The 12,586-nt window shown below is 63.7% G+C and overlaps 1 protein-coding gene across 11 annotated transcripts in view; it reads left to right on the top strand.

Annotated features, from left to right (window-relative positions):
- Window positions 1-1,247: 1,247 nt before the first annotated feature.
- PLEKHA6 (pleckstrin homology domain containing A6) overlaps window positions 1,248-12,586 on the top strand; it is a 51,264-nt gene continuing 39,925 nt past the window's right edge. For 4 of the 11 annotated variants that reach the window (XM_085082858.1, XM_085082857.1, XM_085082864.1 and 1 more), the window contains exons 1-3: window positions 1,803-2,035; window positions 2,332-2,408; window positions 2,927-2,984. In XM_085082858.1, the coding sequence (XP_084938984.1) occupies window positions 1,953-2,035; window positions 2,332-2,408; window positions 2,927-2,984 (218 nt within the window). In that variant the 5' untranslated portion in view covers window positions 1,803-1,952. Of the gene's footprint in view, window positions 1,640-1,801; window positions 2,036-2,331; window positions 2,409-2,926; window positions 2,985-5,561; window positions 5,686-12,586 lie in introns of those variants that run through there. The other 7 variants (XM_085082869.1, XM_085082862.1, XM_085082860.1 and 4 more) reach the window with 4 other exon arrangements.

The following is a 12,586-nucleotide window of genomic DNA, read 5'->3' as shown; positions in this document are numbered from 1 at the left end:
CTCCAAGAACCTCAGCGTGGTTCATCCCAGGTCTGCAGCAGCTCCTCCTCCTTCCCCATATTCCTGGTGAGCCCATTCCCATCAATTCCCATGGAAAAATGAGGGAATATTCACGGTCAAAGGGCACTTTAGGAACTTCCTAAAACCATTCCTGCCCCAAACCATCTCCAGCCTGGGTTTCCCCAAAACCACGATGGAAAATTTTGTGTGTGGGGCCGGATTTGGGGTTGTCCTGGGATGCAGCAGCATTCCTGAGGAATCCCTGGCTGCGGTTTGGCTCTGGAGTTTTGACCCTGGGTTTTGACCCTGCCGTGACCTCCCCAATCTCGGGGTGCATCAGGGAGTTTCCCCTGGCCGGGAATGGGGTGGTGAGCGAGGTTTGGTGATGTGATAAAGAGGGTGGCAACTCCCCGGTGTGGCTTTGGACCGGGGCCAACCCAAACCCAGGCAGAGAGCCTGACCTCCTGAAAATTTCTGTGGATTTTTTGGCTCTGAACCCCCCAGGATTGCAACCGTGGGGGTTTGAGGATGTGCTCACCACCCCCAGCTCACAACCCGGGGTATGCACGAGCTTCCCCCATGGATTGCAGCCAAGTATTTCCCCCAGGAAATGGAGATTTCCATGTGAAACAATGCCCAGGACCCAGGAAGTGGAGATATTCCAGGTGAAACCCTGCCCAAGACCCAGAGAATGGAGATTTCCAGGTCAGACAATGCCCAGGACCGAGGTAATGGAGCTTTTCCAGGTCAAACAATGCCCACGACCCAGAGAATGCAGATTTTCAGGGTGAAACAATACCCAAGTCCCAGGAAATGGAGATTTTCCAGGTGAAACAATTCCCAGTATCCAGGAAATTGAGATTTTCTGGGTGAAACAATAGCCAGGACTCAGGCAATGGAGATTTTCCAGGCAAAACAATTCCCAGTATCCAGGGAATGGAACTTTTCCAATGAAACAATTCCCATTATCCAGGGAATGGAGCTTCTCCAGCTGAAACAATTCCCATTATCCAGGAAATGGAGCTTTTCCAGGTGAAATGATACCCAGGACGGTGGCAGCACCAGGGTCCCATCGGCTGCTCTCCCAACAGGACCAACCAGACACGTTTTTCTCCCCCGGTGGTTCAAAGAACTCCGGGAAAAGCTTTCGGGGAACTGGTTTCCCCAAATCCTGCCGGGGAGCTGCTGTGATGTGGAGTTTCAGCCCAGCAGGAGAAATCCCGGAATGCTTTAGGTGCTCGGTCAGAGGCTGAACTCGAGCTCGGAGGTCTTTTCCAACTTAACGATCCTAAATTCCTCCCTGCTTTGGGAATAAACTTCTTTTCCCACCTCTCCCGAGCCTCCTGGTGCCACGAGAGGCTTTGAAAGGCGCCGCCGAGCCAGGAGAGCAAATTGTGTGCTTCAATCAGCGGCCCAGGTGCCTCCCAGACCCCACCTTCGGCCTTAAAAGACTTTTAATTGACGGCTCGGAGAGAAAATACCCAGTGGGCAACCCCAAAAGTGCCGCAGATAATCATCACGGTGCCCTACATACGGCTTGGCTGCGAGATCAGACGGGCCAGAAGAATCCGACATTGTTCCAAACGAACAGGAGAGGGAAGTAACAACTCCATAATTACTCACCTCGAGTTAATTGACGGTAATTACAGCGAGTAGGCAGTGCAGGAAGCAGTAGGCAGTGCAGGCTGGCCCTGGAGAGTCATGGGGAGGGTGCCCTGCGCACCGCGGCTGCGAGGGGGTTAAACTCCATGGGTTTGGTCGGGAATTTTTTTTTTTTCCCTTTTCCCTCCCTCCCGGGTTATTTGCTGCAAACAGAGCCGGGGTGGAAGGGCTGAGCCCAGCCTTTGCTCCTGGGGAGGGACCGCCACTTGTCGCCGGGCACTTCCCGAGCCGGGCTCGTCCCGGCTGGCAGCGCGGGGCTGCGCCGTGCCCGAGCCCCCCGTGCCACCCCCATGGGGGATGACATCGACTGGCTGGACCTGCCGGGCAGGTGGACCTACGGCGTGTGCGGCGACGGGAGAATCTTCTTCATCGAGTAGGGAGCTGCCCGGAGCCGGGCTGGGGTGGGGAGGGGGCTGAGCTGGGGGTGAGGGTAGCTCGGTGCGTGGCTGGGGGGCTGCGGGGGGCTCGGTTTGGGCTGGCGACAAGAGGTGCCACGTGCTGCACGTCTGCTATGGCACAACCGCCTCTGCTTTCATCCCGTTTCCTCCTTCTCGAGGCCACCTCTGTCGCTAAAGTCCCCTCCTATGCCTGGAGAATCTCTCCGGGGTGGGAAGGGTCTCCTGAGCCCCCCGGGGGTGCTGACAGCCCCTGTCCTTGTCCCTCGTGCAGCGACGACACCAAATCCACGAGCTGGGTGCACCCGGGCACAGGCTACTCCATCCAGAGCGGCCACTTCTCCTGTGCAGGTGAGGCTCACTCCCGGCTCTCGTGGGGTCAGGATGGGGAATTTCGGAGCGAAATCCCCCAGCAATGCAAAGGAGACCCCCAAAAGCTGCCAAAAAAAAAGCTCAGATGCAAAGGAGACGTCCAGCAGGAGCTGTGTGCAGCTGGGGAGGGTTGTGGGGTCGGTGCGAGGTGATGCTGTCTCTCCCCAGTGTGGGTTTTCCAGCTGCGGAGATTCCTGGGGGATTTTCCCTTTCCTCCCGTGCTCTCTGCTGCTGATGGGGAGTGACCTCAAACTCCTCAAAAATTGCATTTTGGGTGTCTTGAGAGTCAACCACTGCGGGATAAAATGTCACCATCACCCCTCAATCCCTGCCTGAACGATCCTGCCCTTCCCCAGGGGTTCCTCCCAGGGGAGGGCAGGGAGGTGACCCTGGGGCCCTGCTGTGACACCGGAGAGGGCAGGGAGGTGACTCTGGGGCCCTGCTGTGACACCGGGGAGGGCAGGGAGGGTGACCCCGCTGCTGGCCTGTCCCCGCAGGGCTGCCCCGAGGCTGGGAGGTGGACACGACCATGCACGGCGGCCTCTACTTCATCAAGTAAGTGGGAAGGGGACGCGGAGGGGAGAAGCTTTTCCATCGCCGGGCTGCTCCCCGCAGGGATGAGGAGGGAGCAGCCCCAGCTCTGGGCTCTGCACCTGGAGCTCCTGTCCCGTCCCGGATGCAAAATTCTCCTCGGAGCCTCCGGGAGCTCCGGGGCGGCGTGGGTGAACCAACCGCCCCCTGCCCCGCGTCACCCCGCGGGGAAACATCCCCCGGAGCCCGTGGGGACTTCCCGGAGCTCCCGGGAAGCAGCTCGGTGACGCCGAGGGTCCCCGGGGCACGGAGCTGGCTGTGCTGGCCGGGCAGAGGCAGCAGCAGGAGCGGCGCTCCGGGAGGCTGCAGCCGCAGGCGCTGCTCCCGGTTCATCCCGGCGCGTTGTTCCCCATTCCCTGCTGCCCCGTCCTTGCCTCCAGTGCTGCGATCGGGGCCGCGGCGAGGCGATTTCGGGTGTCTAGACAGGCTGGGAGCTGCAGGCTGTGCCTCGCCTGGCGTGGGGCTCCGGGTCCTGCGGGGTGAGGCTGCTCCAGACGGGATCTTTGAGCCCAGCCCGTCCCTATCTGGCACCCGCAGCTTTCCCCGTGTGCCCAGACGGCAATAAAAACCCGGCGAGAGCAAAGATCCCGAGGCGGGCTGGAGCAGAGCGCAGGGATTAGCCGCTCTAATCTGGGCTGCGGAGACCAGGTGTCCTTCAGGCAGCCCCGGAGGGGGCCGGGAGTGGGGCTGGGGTTGTGTCCTCCGGGTCAGGGACCACCTTCCCTGCGTGCCCCAAAGCCTGGAAATGTCACAGTGGTTCAGGGAATGGCCCTGGGGCTGCTCTGGGAGTCTCCCGGTGGGGTTGGAGTTGTGTTGTGCCTCCTCTGGAGCAGGGACCACCTTCCCTGTGTGCCCCAGGACCTGGGAATGTCACAACAGAGCAGGGAGTGGGGCTGGGGCTGCTTTGGGAGCCTCCCGGTGGGTCTGGAGTTGTGTTGTGCCTCCTCCGGGTCAGGGACCACCTTCCCTGTGCACCAGAGCTCCTGGGAATGTCACAGCAGAGCAGGAAGTGGGGCTGGGGATGCTCCAGGAGCCTCCCGGTGGGTCTGGAGTTGTGTCCTCCGGGTCAGGGACCACCTTCCCTGTGCCCCACAGCCTCTGGGAATGTCACAGCGGAGCAGGGAATGGGGCTGGGGATGCTCCGGGAGCCTCCCGGTCATGTTGGAGTTGTGTTGTGCCTCCTCTGGGGCAAGAACCACCTTCCCCGAGCCCCACAGCTCCTGGGAACGTCCCAGCAGAGCAGGGAGTGGGGCTGGAAGGTGGCAGCCACCAGGCCAGGGCTGGGGAAAGGTCCTGCAGCCCCACCAGGGGACCGAGTGGTGGCTGTTGTCCCCTGGATGTGGCACAGGGCCCGGCTGTGGAGAAGGGAAGCTCCAGGGGATGCTGGACACCCCCAGCCCGGAGTGGGGCAGGGCAGCTCCCAGCGCCCCATCCGGGTGTTCCCGTGGGAAGCAATGCCTGGAAAAGGGATTTTTTCATCCCAATCCGACCCCAGCTCTGCCTGCAGGAGGACAGTGGCCTTGGGGAGGGGACAGCTGCAATTTTGGGGTCCTGCTGTGGGCTGGCAGGGAGGGAAGGTGTCACCCGCCGCTGTGGGGGGACACAGGGGACATCCAGTGAAAGCCACCCCCCTGCCTGGCCCTAAAGCCCCTGGCTAATGGGGGATTATAGGATCAAGGGTGGTTTTCCCTTCACGGAGCGCCTGTCTGTCCCCACACCGAGGGGGGACAATCCCTGAGGGCTCTGAGCCCCAGGGGGTGCAGGCAGGGTGCCCCGCTGGGTGCCACCAGGGGCCTGGCAGCTGTGACAGCAGAATGAGGACAGGGCCGTGGATCGGGGCACGCTGCCATCGCTCCGGGGCTGCAATCTGCAGTGCCAGTGTCGCCGGGAGCCACCGGGCCGGGACAGGGTCCTGCCACCCCCCTGGGCACAGCTGGGAGCTGTCCTGCTGCCCATCCACTCCCTCCCGGGGACAGAGCTGCCCGCCCCGCTCCAGAGGGTTCCACGGCCTGGCTGGGACCGAAGGGGTTCCCCTTTCCCGGGAGATGCAGGATCCCCAGGGAGAAGAGCTCCCGGGGATGTCGTGGCTGTCCCCTCGGTGCACTCTGGGACATCTCTGTCCCCATCGCAGTGCTGGGATGAGCAGGGAGCGCTGTCCCCCCAATGCTGGGATGCAGTGGGGATGCAGGATCCAGGATTTTGGGATGCGGGGAAGGGAGCAGGATCCTCTCTGTCCCTCCAACACCGGGAGTGCTCTCCCCTCCGTGTCCCCGCCGCTGGAACGCGGGTCCCGGCTGTCGCCGCAGGCTCTGGGATGCGGGAGCAGCGCGATCCCCCCGTCCCCCCGGGATGCAGGGGGTGTGCGCGGGGTGAGGGGTGGGCAGCGCGGCTCAGCCCATCGCGGGGTCGCGGCTCCCCTCGGTGCGGCACCGGGGGCGTTCGGGGCTGTCCTCCCGGGGGCTGCGGAGGTGGGGGGCGGTGGGGGCGGCGCGGCCCCCCCGCCCCGCTCGGTGCCAGCCCGGCGTCACGTGCCGCTCGGTGGCCCCCGAGCATGCCCAGCTCCGGCTGCGGCTCCGGCTGGGGCTCGGGCTCGGGCTGCCGATGGCCGGGAGGATGCAGCGCCCGTAGGCAGCGGGGGGGGACCGGCGGCTGCCCGCCCCGCACGGTGAGTGCCTCCGGCGCGGCTCCCTTCCTCCTCCTCCTCCTCCTCCTCCTCTTCCTCCCGCTCTTCCTCCTCCTCCTCCTCCTCGCGGGGGACGCGGATCCCCTCATGGTGCTGGGGGGGCTCTTTTAGGGAAAGGGGGTGGCTGCGCTCCGGCCTCATGGGCAGAGCGGGGCGCGATGTGGGGTCGCCACCCCCCGGGCTGTCCCTGCACCCCCTGCCCCTCGTGTCGAGCTTTGGGGTGACAAGTGTCCCCCTCCCAAGCTGTCCCCGCCGTTGTTTGTGCGCTGCGCGCTGGTTCGTGTCCCCAAAACCCCAAAGGCTGCGGGCTGGGACCCCTCGGGCTGGGACCCCCAGGCTTGGCCCCGACTCCGTGCAGGGCAGAGCAGCGCCGGGGCTTCGGAAAAGCCCCACTGTTGGCTGCCTCAGCCCCCCAAACCCCATCCTGGTGAAGCGGGGCTCGGCAGGGCCGAACCCCCAACCCCCGCGCCGGGGCCGGGAGGTGATGGATGGAGCTGAGCGATGTCGTCTGGCGCTTCCCAGGGAACCCGAGACCTCCGCTTGGCTCCGCGGCTCCTTTCGCTGCCTGCCGCGAGCGCAGAGCCATCCATCCTCCTCCTCCTCCTCCTCCTCCTCGCGGGCCGGGAGGAAGGCAGCGCTGCGCGTTCCCCCTGCACCGGGGGGTGTCTGGCGGTACCGGAGACGGGCGAGCCGCAGCCGCTGCCCCGAGCCCTCAATCGCAGCTTTGTTGCGCCGCTCGGCGATCGCAGGGAAGCAGCCTGTGCTCCATCACATGATGGGGATGTTCATACGCCACGAGTCTATTAAAGCCCGGCGGAAGCGGCCGGACCGGCCTGCCCCCGGGGCTGGCCGCGGACCCCACTGCTGACCGCCGTCCGGGGGGTTCCGGTCACTCCATCACCCTCGGCGGGCTCCGTGCCGTGCTCTCGGAGCCATCCGCGCCACCTGGCCCCGCCATCCCCCGGGGCCGCGCTCCCTTGGGTGCAGGGGGGCAGCCCCCCGCTCCAGATGGCCGCGGGAGCCGCTCCGTAATCCCTGCGTGCGGCCAAGGCGGCGCGGAGGGGGCCGGTGGCCATCCCGGGCTGCGGGGAGGGCCGGCACTGGAGGAGGGAGCCGTTTGCTGCAGGATTCATCCCTCCAGGCTGGTGCGGCGCTGCGGGCGGCTCTGCAGCCGGGCATCGGCAGCGTCCCGCTGCTTTCTCCCACTCGTGCTCGTCTGCGGGAGCGCCTGCAGCCCTCCGTGAATCCCGCCGTGAATCCCGCCGTGAATCCTGCCGTGAATCCCTCCGTGAATCCCTCCATGAATCCTGCCGTGAATCCTGCCGTGAATCCCTCGGTGAATCCCACTGTGCACCCCGCCGTGAATCCCTCCATGAATCCCGCCGAGCATCTCTCTGAGAATCCCGCCATGAATCCCTCCATGAATCCTGCTAGCATCCCGCCGTGAATCTCTCCACGAATCTCTCCATGAATCCTGCCGTGAATCCCTCCGTGAATCCCACTCATCCCCCGGGCTGAGCTGGGGCTGCAGCTTGTCCCGGGAATTCCAGCCAGGCTCGGTGTGGCTCCTCCTGATCCTCCCCTGGATGCTGCTGGCAATTCCCTCGTGGGGAAAGGATAATCCTGTCCCAACCTGCGCTGTCCCTCTTGTCCCCTTCCCTTCCCGAGGCAGCTCCTTCCCTCCTCCGCCTGGCAGAGCCGTGCTTGGGGACACCCGGGCCTGTCACCCACCCTGAGCCACCCCCTTGGGGACCCTGAGCCGGGATCAGGGCTCCTAGAGAAGGGCTGGCCGGGGCTTTAAAATTCCTGAGCTAAGAATCCCATGGGAAGCACAAAGCCGGGACAGGCTGGGCCTGGGGGGAGCAGCCCCTCACCCCCACCCCACCATGGGCACCCCCTGGCACCCATCCTGCCACACTGGGCCACCAGCGCCCTGCTGGGTGCCACCACCCCGTCCCACAGGGGACAGGAACCATGGCCAGGGGACCCCAGGTGTCCAGGCAGCGCCAGGCGCAGAGGTGCCCGCGGCAGAGGCAGTGACAGGGTGACAGTGACAGGGTGACGGCTGGCATCGGGCTGGCGCTGCAAACCGTGTTTTCCTGCCGAGTTCCCATAGAAACCGGCGGGAGCAGCCGCCGGGCTGGCGAGGACGAGGCAGAGGAGGGACGGGCAGCGGGGTGAAGGACACGGCTGGCACGGCCTGGGTGAGGTGCCAGGTGCCAACGCCGCGAGGGCACTGCTGACCAGCGGGGAAGGGACAAGGGACAGCAGCGCGGCCCTGGCTGTGGGTCACTGTGACACGGTGAGCGTGCACATGTGTGTACATGCGTGTCCACGTGTGTGTGCCCATGTCGGGCTGCCCACACCCCTCACACCACCGCCAGGCCTGGCCTCGGGCTCCAAACCCACCCCAGCTGGGCACTCAGGGGGGTTTTAATCCCCCCGAGGCCTCCTGAAGCAGCCAGGCAGGGCTGGAGGTTATTCCTTGCTCCATCTGTCCCCCCAAAATCGGCTGGGCTGAGGATTTCTCCCAAAGCTTGTCCGGAAGGGAGCGCTCAGCTCCATCTCCGCTGCTGCTCCTCTCTCCCTCTCTCTCCAGGCGTTGGTAGTAACATCCCCCACTCCTGTTTTCCTTGGAAAACATGCTAATCCGCAGCAGCAGCAGCAGGAATAGCGCCTCGAGGAGCGCGCTGCCTGCTCTCCAGCCTCGCTGCTCCCCAGCGTTCGCAGCTCTACGCCCACCGGGGGAAGTCCTGCCCTGCCGGCAGCCCCTTCCCGCTGCCCCGAGCTCCAAAACATCCCTGTTTTTCCTGGCACTGCCGAGGAGCTCAGGGCACGGGTAGGGAAATCTCCAGGCAGAGGGAGGAAGGGAAGGGAAGGGGAAATGTGGAGTCCTCCTTCCAGCCCTGCCTGCTCCTTCCACCATCCCCAGCTGGAAAATACCTTGGGAATGGGTTGTTCTGTGCGAGCAAATCGGTGCTCTGCTGGTTTTTATCGTTTGATTCCAGTTTTTACTGGAAAAAAAGCACAGGGAGCTCTCTCAGGGCTCATCCGGAGCTCTCTCAGGGCTCATCCAGAGCCCGGCTGGAGCAGGGAAAAGGCTCCGGAGCAGCGGCTGCAGGGCGAGGTGGCTCCGGCGCTGGCATGCAGGGAATCAGGTTGGATGGTGGCAGGCAGTGAGGCTGGCTGGTGGCACAGTGGCCGGTTGTGGCCTTAATCTGCGAATTCACCAAAGCTCTTTAATAAAGATTCAAAGTCACCAACTTCTCAATTAAGGGATGAGGCAGCTCTTGATCCGCGTTTCTGGGTCAGGCGGGGAAAGGCCATTTAAGACCTGGGCGATCCCTTTGATGTTTCCCAGGAATAAACACCTGGCTGTGCAGGAGGACGTGGGGTTTGGGGATGGACAGGAGGCCTGGAGTCCAACCCTGCCCGCTCCTGACTCATGGGCTCGTTTTGGGAGAAAGTGGAGCTGCTGGAGCGAGTCCAGAGGTCAAGAAGATGCTCCAAGGGCTGCTTGGAGCCAGGCTGGGAGAGCTGAGGGTGTTCACTTGGGGAAGAGAAGGCTCCAGGGAGATCTTAGAACCCTTTCCAGGGCCTAAAGGGGCTCCGGGAGAGCTGGAGAGGGACTGGGGACAAAGGCCTGGAGGGACAGGACACAGGGAATGGCTTCCCACTGCCAGAGGGCAGGGATGGATGGGATTTTGGGAAGGAATTGTTCCCTGGGAGGGTGGGGAGGCCCTGGAATGGATTTCCCAGAGAGGCTGTGGCTGTCCCTGGATCCCTGGCAGTGTCCAAGGCCAGGCTGGACGGGGCTTGGAGTGACCTGGGATAGTGGAAAGTGTCCCTGTTCCCCGCCCAGCTCTCCCTCTAGCCTCGGCCCCTGGGTGGTCTGCACCCCGCCAGGACCCCCGGCTCTCCAGGGCGCTCCGAACGCTCTGTTTACCTCAACAACAGCCGCCTGCACGGGTGTTAATTGCAGGAGCTGGCAAGGCACTAATTAGGGGATAATGAGACGCCTTTTGTGTGTGTTTGGCAGCTCGGCGACAGACGCCCTGCTCCGCACACCCCGCGGGCCGGGGATGGGCTGGGAGCTCGGGGGTGGGCCGGGTCCGTGATCCCCCCGTGCGGGGTCCGTAATTCCCGTGTCGTGTCCATGATTCCCGTGTCGTGTCCATAATTCCGGTGCCGTGTCCATAATTCCGGTGCCGTGTCCGTGATCTCCCCACGCCACGCCGTGTCCGTGATCCCCCCTATCCTCTATCCACAATTCCCGGGCCGTGTCCGTGATCCCCCTCATCCTGTGTCCGTGATCCCCCCACACCGTGTCCCCCCAGTCTCTCACCCCGACCCCTCCAGCCTGTGGGATTTCTCCAAACCCCAAAGGATCTCCCACCCCCTGCTCCGAGCCCCCGAGCCCCCGCCAGGGATTCCGAGGCCGCCGGAGCCTTCCCGAGCATCCCTTTGTTCTCGGAGCAGGAGGCAGGAGCTGATCCGGGCATCCCACTGCCCTCTGCCACCCCAGGGACCATCCCTCCCCATCCCCGGCGTGTCCCACTCCTGGGGGGCTGCGATCGGGGCTGGAGCTTGTCCTGGCTGTCACCGCGCAGGGAGAACATCCCACACCCTCCCGCCGCTTCCCGCGTCCTCCCGCTGCTCCGGCACCCATATTCCTGCCGCTCGTGCTGCTGCTGCTGCTCTCCTCCTGCTGCAGGAGCGCCGAGCTGGCGTTTTCCCCCCTCCGAGCTCTCCTTACGTAACGCCGGCAGCAGCTCCGGCGGCTCGGGGACAGCGAGGCCCGGACCTCGCATCCAGGTGGAGAAATTGGGATGTGGTTGTTGGATTTCTCCAGGGCACGGTGGGAGCGCCAGCTGGGCTCAGCCGTGATCACCCTGCGTGGGAGGGATGGGGAGGTGGGCTGGGGGGGCACAGCACGGGGGGATCAGGGATACGGCATGGGAATTATGGATATAGCACGGGAATTATGGATACAGCACGGGAATTGTGGATACAGTATGGGAATTATGGATATAGTATGGGAATTATGGATATAGCATGGGAATTATGGATATAGCACGGGAATTGTGGATACAGTATGGGAATTGTGGATACAGTATGGGAATTATGGATATAGCACGGGAATTGTGGATATAGCATGGGAATTGTGGATACAGTATGGGAATTATGGATATAGCACGGGAATTGTGGATACTGCACGGGAATTGTGGATACAGCACGGGAATTGTGGATACAGCACGGGAATTATGGATATAGCATGGGAATTATGGATACAGCACGGGAATTGTGGATACAGCACGGGAATTATGGACCTGGCGTGGGAGGATCACGGACACGGGAGATCCCTGTCCGTGCGCAGCCGGGCCGGGAGCAGCGCTGCCCCGGAGCCGCGGGGATGCCGTGCCGTGGGTCGGGCTCCGGTGGAACGGCCAGGACCGGTCGGGCAGCCCCGGCCGCCTCCCAGCCCTGCCCGGCCGGTCCCGCGGGATGAGCCCTGCGCTCGGCATCACTTCCCGGAGCACCTGCAGCGCCGAGCTGCTGCACGCCCGGGTGGCTGAGGGGGGACAGGGGAGGATGGCGAGGGGTTGTGCCCATGGCAGAGCCCTGGCACAGCATCCCGGCCTGGGGGAACGGCTGGAAAACTCCATCCCGCTGGCACTGCCCCCAGCAGCCTCAGCCCCACCCCGGGCTGGGCACCAGGAGGGGTTGGAGGGACCCGGAGAAGGGTTTTGGAGATCCAGGAGGGTTTGGAGGAACTCCCAGGAGGGTTTTGGAGGTCCAAGATCATTTGGAAAAATGATTCCAAGGAGGGTTTTGGAGGTCCAGGAGGATTTGGAATAATGCTTCCAAGGAGGGTTTTGGAGGTCCGAGATAATTTGGAAGAACTCCCAGGAGGGTTTTGGAGGTCCAGGAGGATATGGAGGAACTCCCAGGAGGGTTTTGGAGGTCCGAGATCATTCGGAATAATGATTCCAAGGAGGGTTTTGGAGGTCCAGGAGGATTTGGAAGGGATCCACAGGAGGGTTTTGGAGGTCCAAGACCCTTCCTGGTGGGTGCTGAGCTGCAGCTGAGGTGGGGGATGAGGTGCTGGTGACCCATGGGGACAGGGCTGGGGACAACCAGGACCGAGCAGTCCCCAAGAGCTCCGGTGGCTCTGCGGGGTTGCTGGGGGTGGCTCCGGCCGCAGCTCCGTGCGGGCTCAGCACGGTCACTCCCCAGTCCCAGTGTCTCACCCCATCCTCCCCTCCTGCTCTGCCCCTCTCCGCGGTGACAGGAGGTGAATCCCCCCAGCTTTGCATGGCTCCACTTCCAGCCGCGGAAAATCCCTCGGGGACAGCAGGGTCGTGACATTTTGTGCGTCTCAGGACCCGGCGGGCTGGCGCAGGGTGAGGCCGGGGGCAGCCAGACCTCGCTGGAAAGGGCACGGCTGGAATTGGGCAGCCTGAGCACCCGGGAGTGCGTCCGGAGGCGGCTCAGCTCCCGCTCCACATCCCGCTGTCCCTTTCCCCCCCTGGAGCCACCATCCCCTGTCCCCGTGTCCCGCTGCACCGCTGCCCTCATGTCCCACAGCACCGCAGGGCTTCAGCTCTGCTCCCTGCTCGCTCGGGGGTACAGCAGGACCCCAAATCCCCACCCCGAGCCAGCTGCTTGATGGACTGAAAGCGATTTTCCAGCCTTCATTCTTCCGGAGAATCTGAAAAGGCGATCGCAGCCTCGGGGCCCGGAAAGCTCAGGCAAAGCAGGAGATACAAATCTACCCATTTCTCCTCTGCCGGATGATTTCCGAGCCCATCGCCCTGTGCCAAACCCGGGGCGCTGGGGGACCCTGGGCTGGGACAGGGTGGCTTTTCCCTGCGCCGCTCTC

The sequence above is a fragment of the Lichenostomus cassidix genome, chromosome 26 (genome assembly GCF_008360975.1).
Source record: "Lichenostomus cassidix isolate B80296 chromosome 26, HeHo_3.0, whole genome shotgun sequence".
NCBI classification, from domain to species: Eukaryota; Metazoa; Chordata; class Aves; order Passeriformes; family Meliphagidae; genus Lichenostomus; species Lichenostomus cassidix.
The sequence above is the reverse complement of the archived record's forward strand: the minus strand, read 5'-3'. Positions and strand labels throughout refer to the sequence as shown.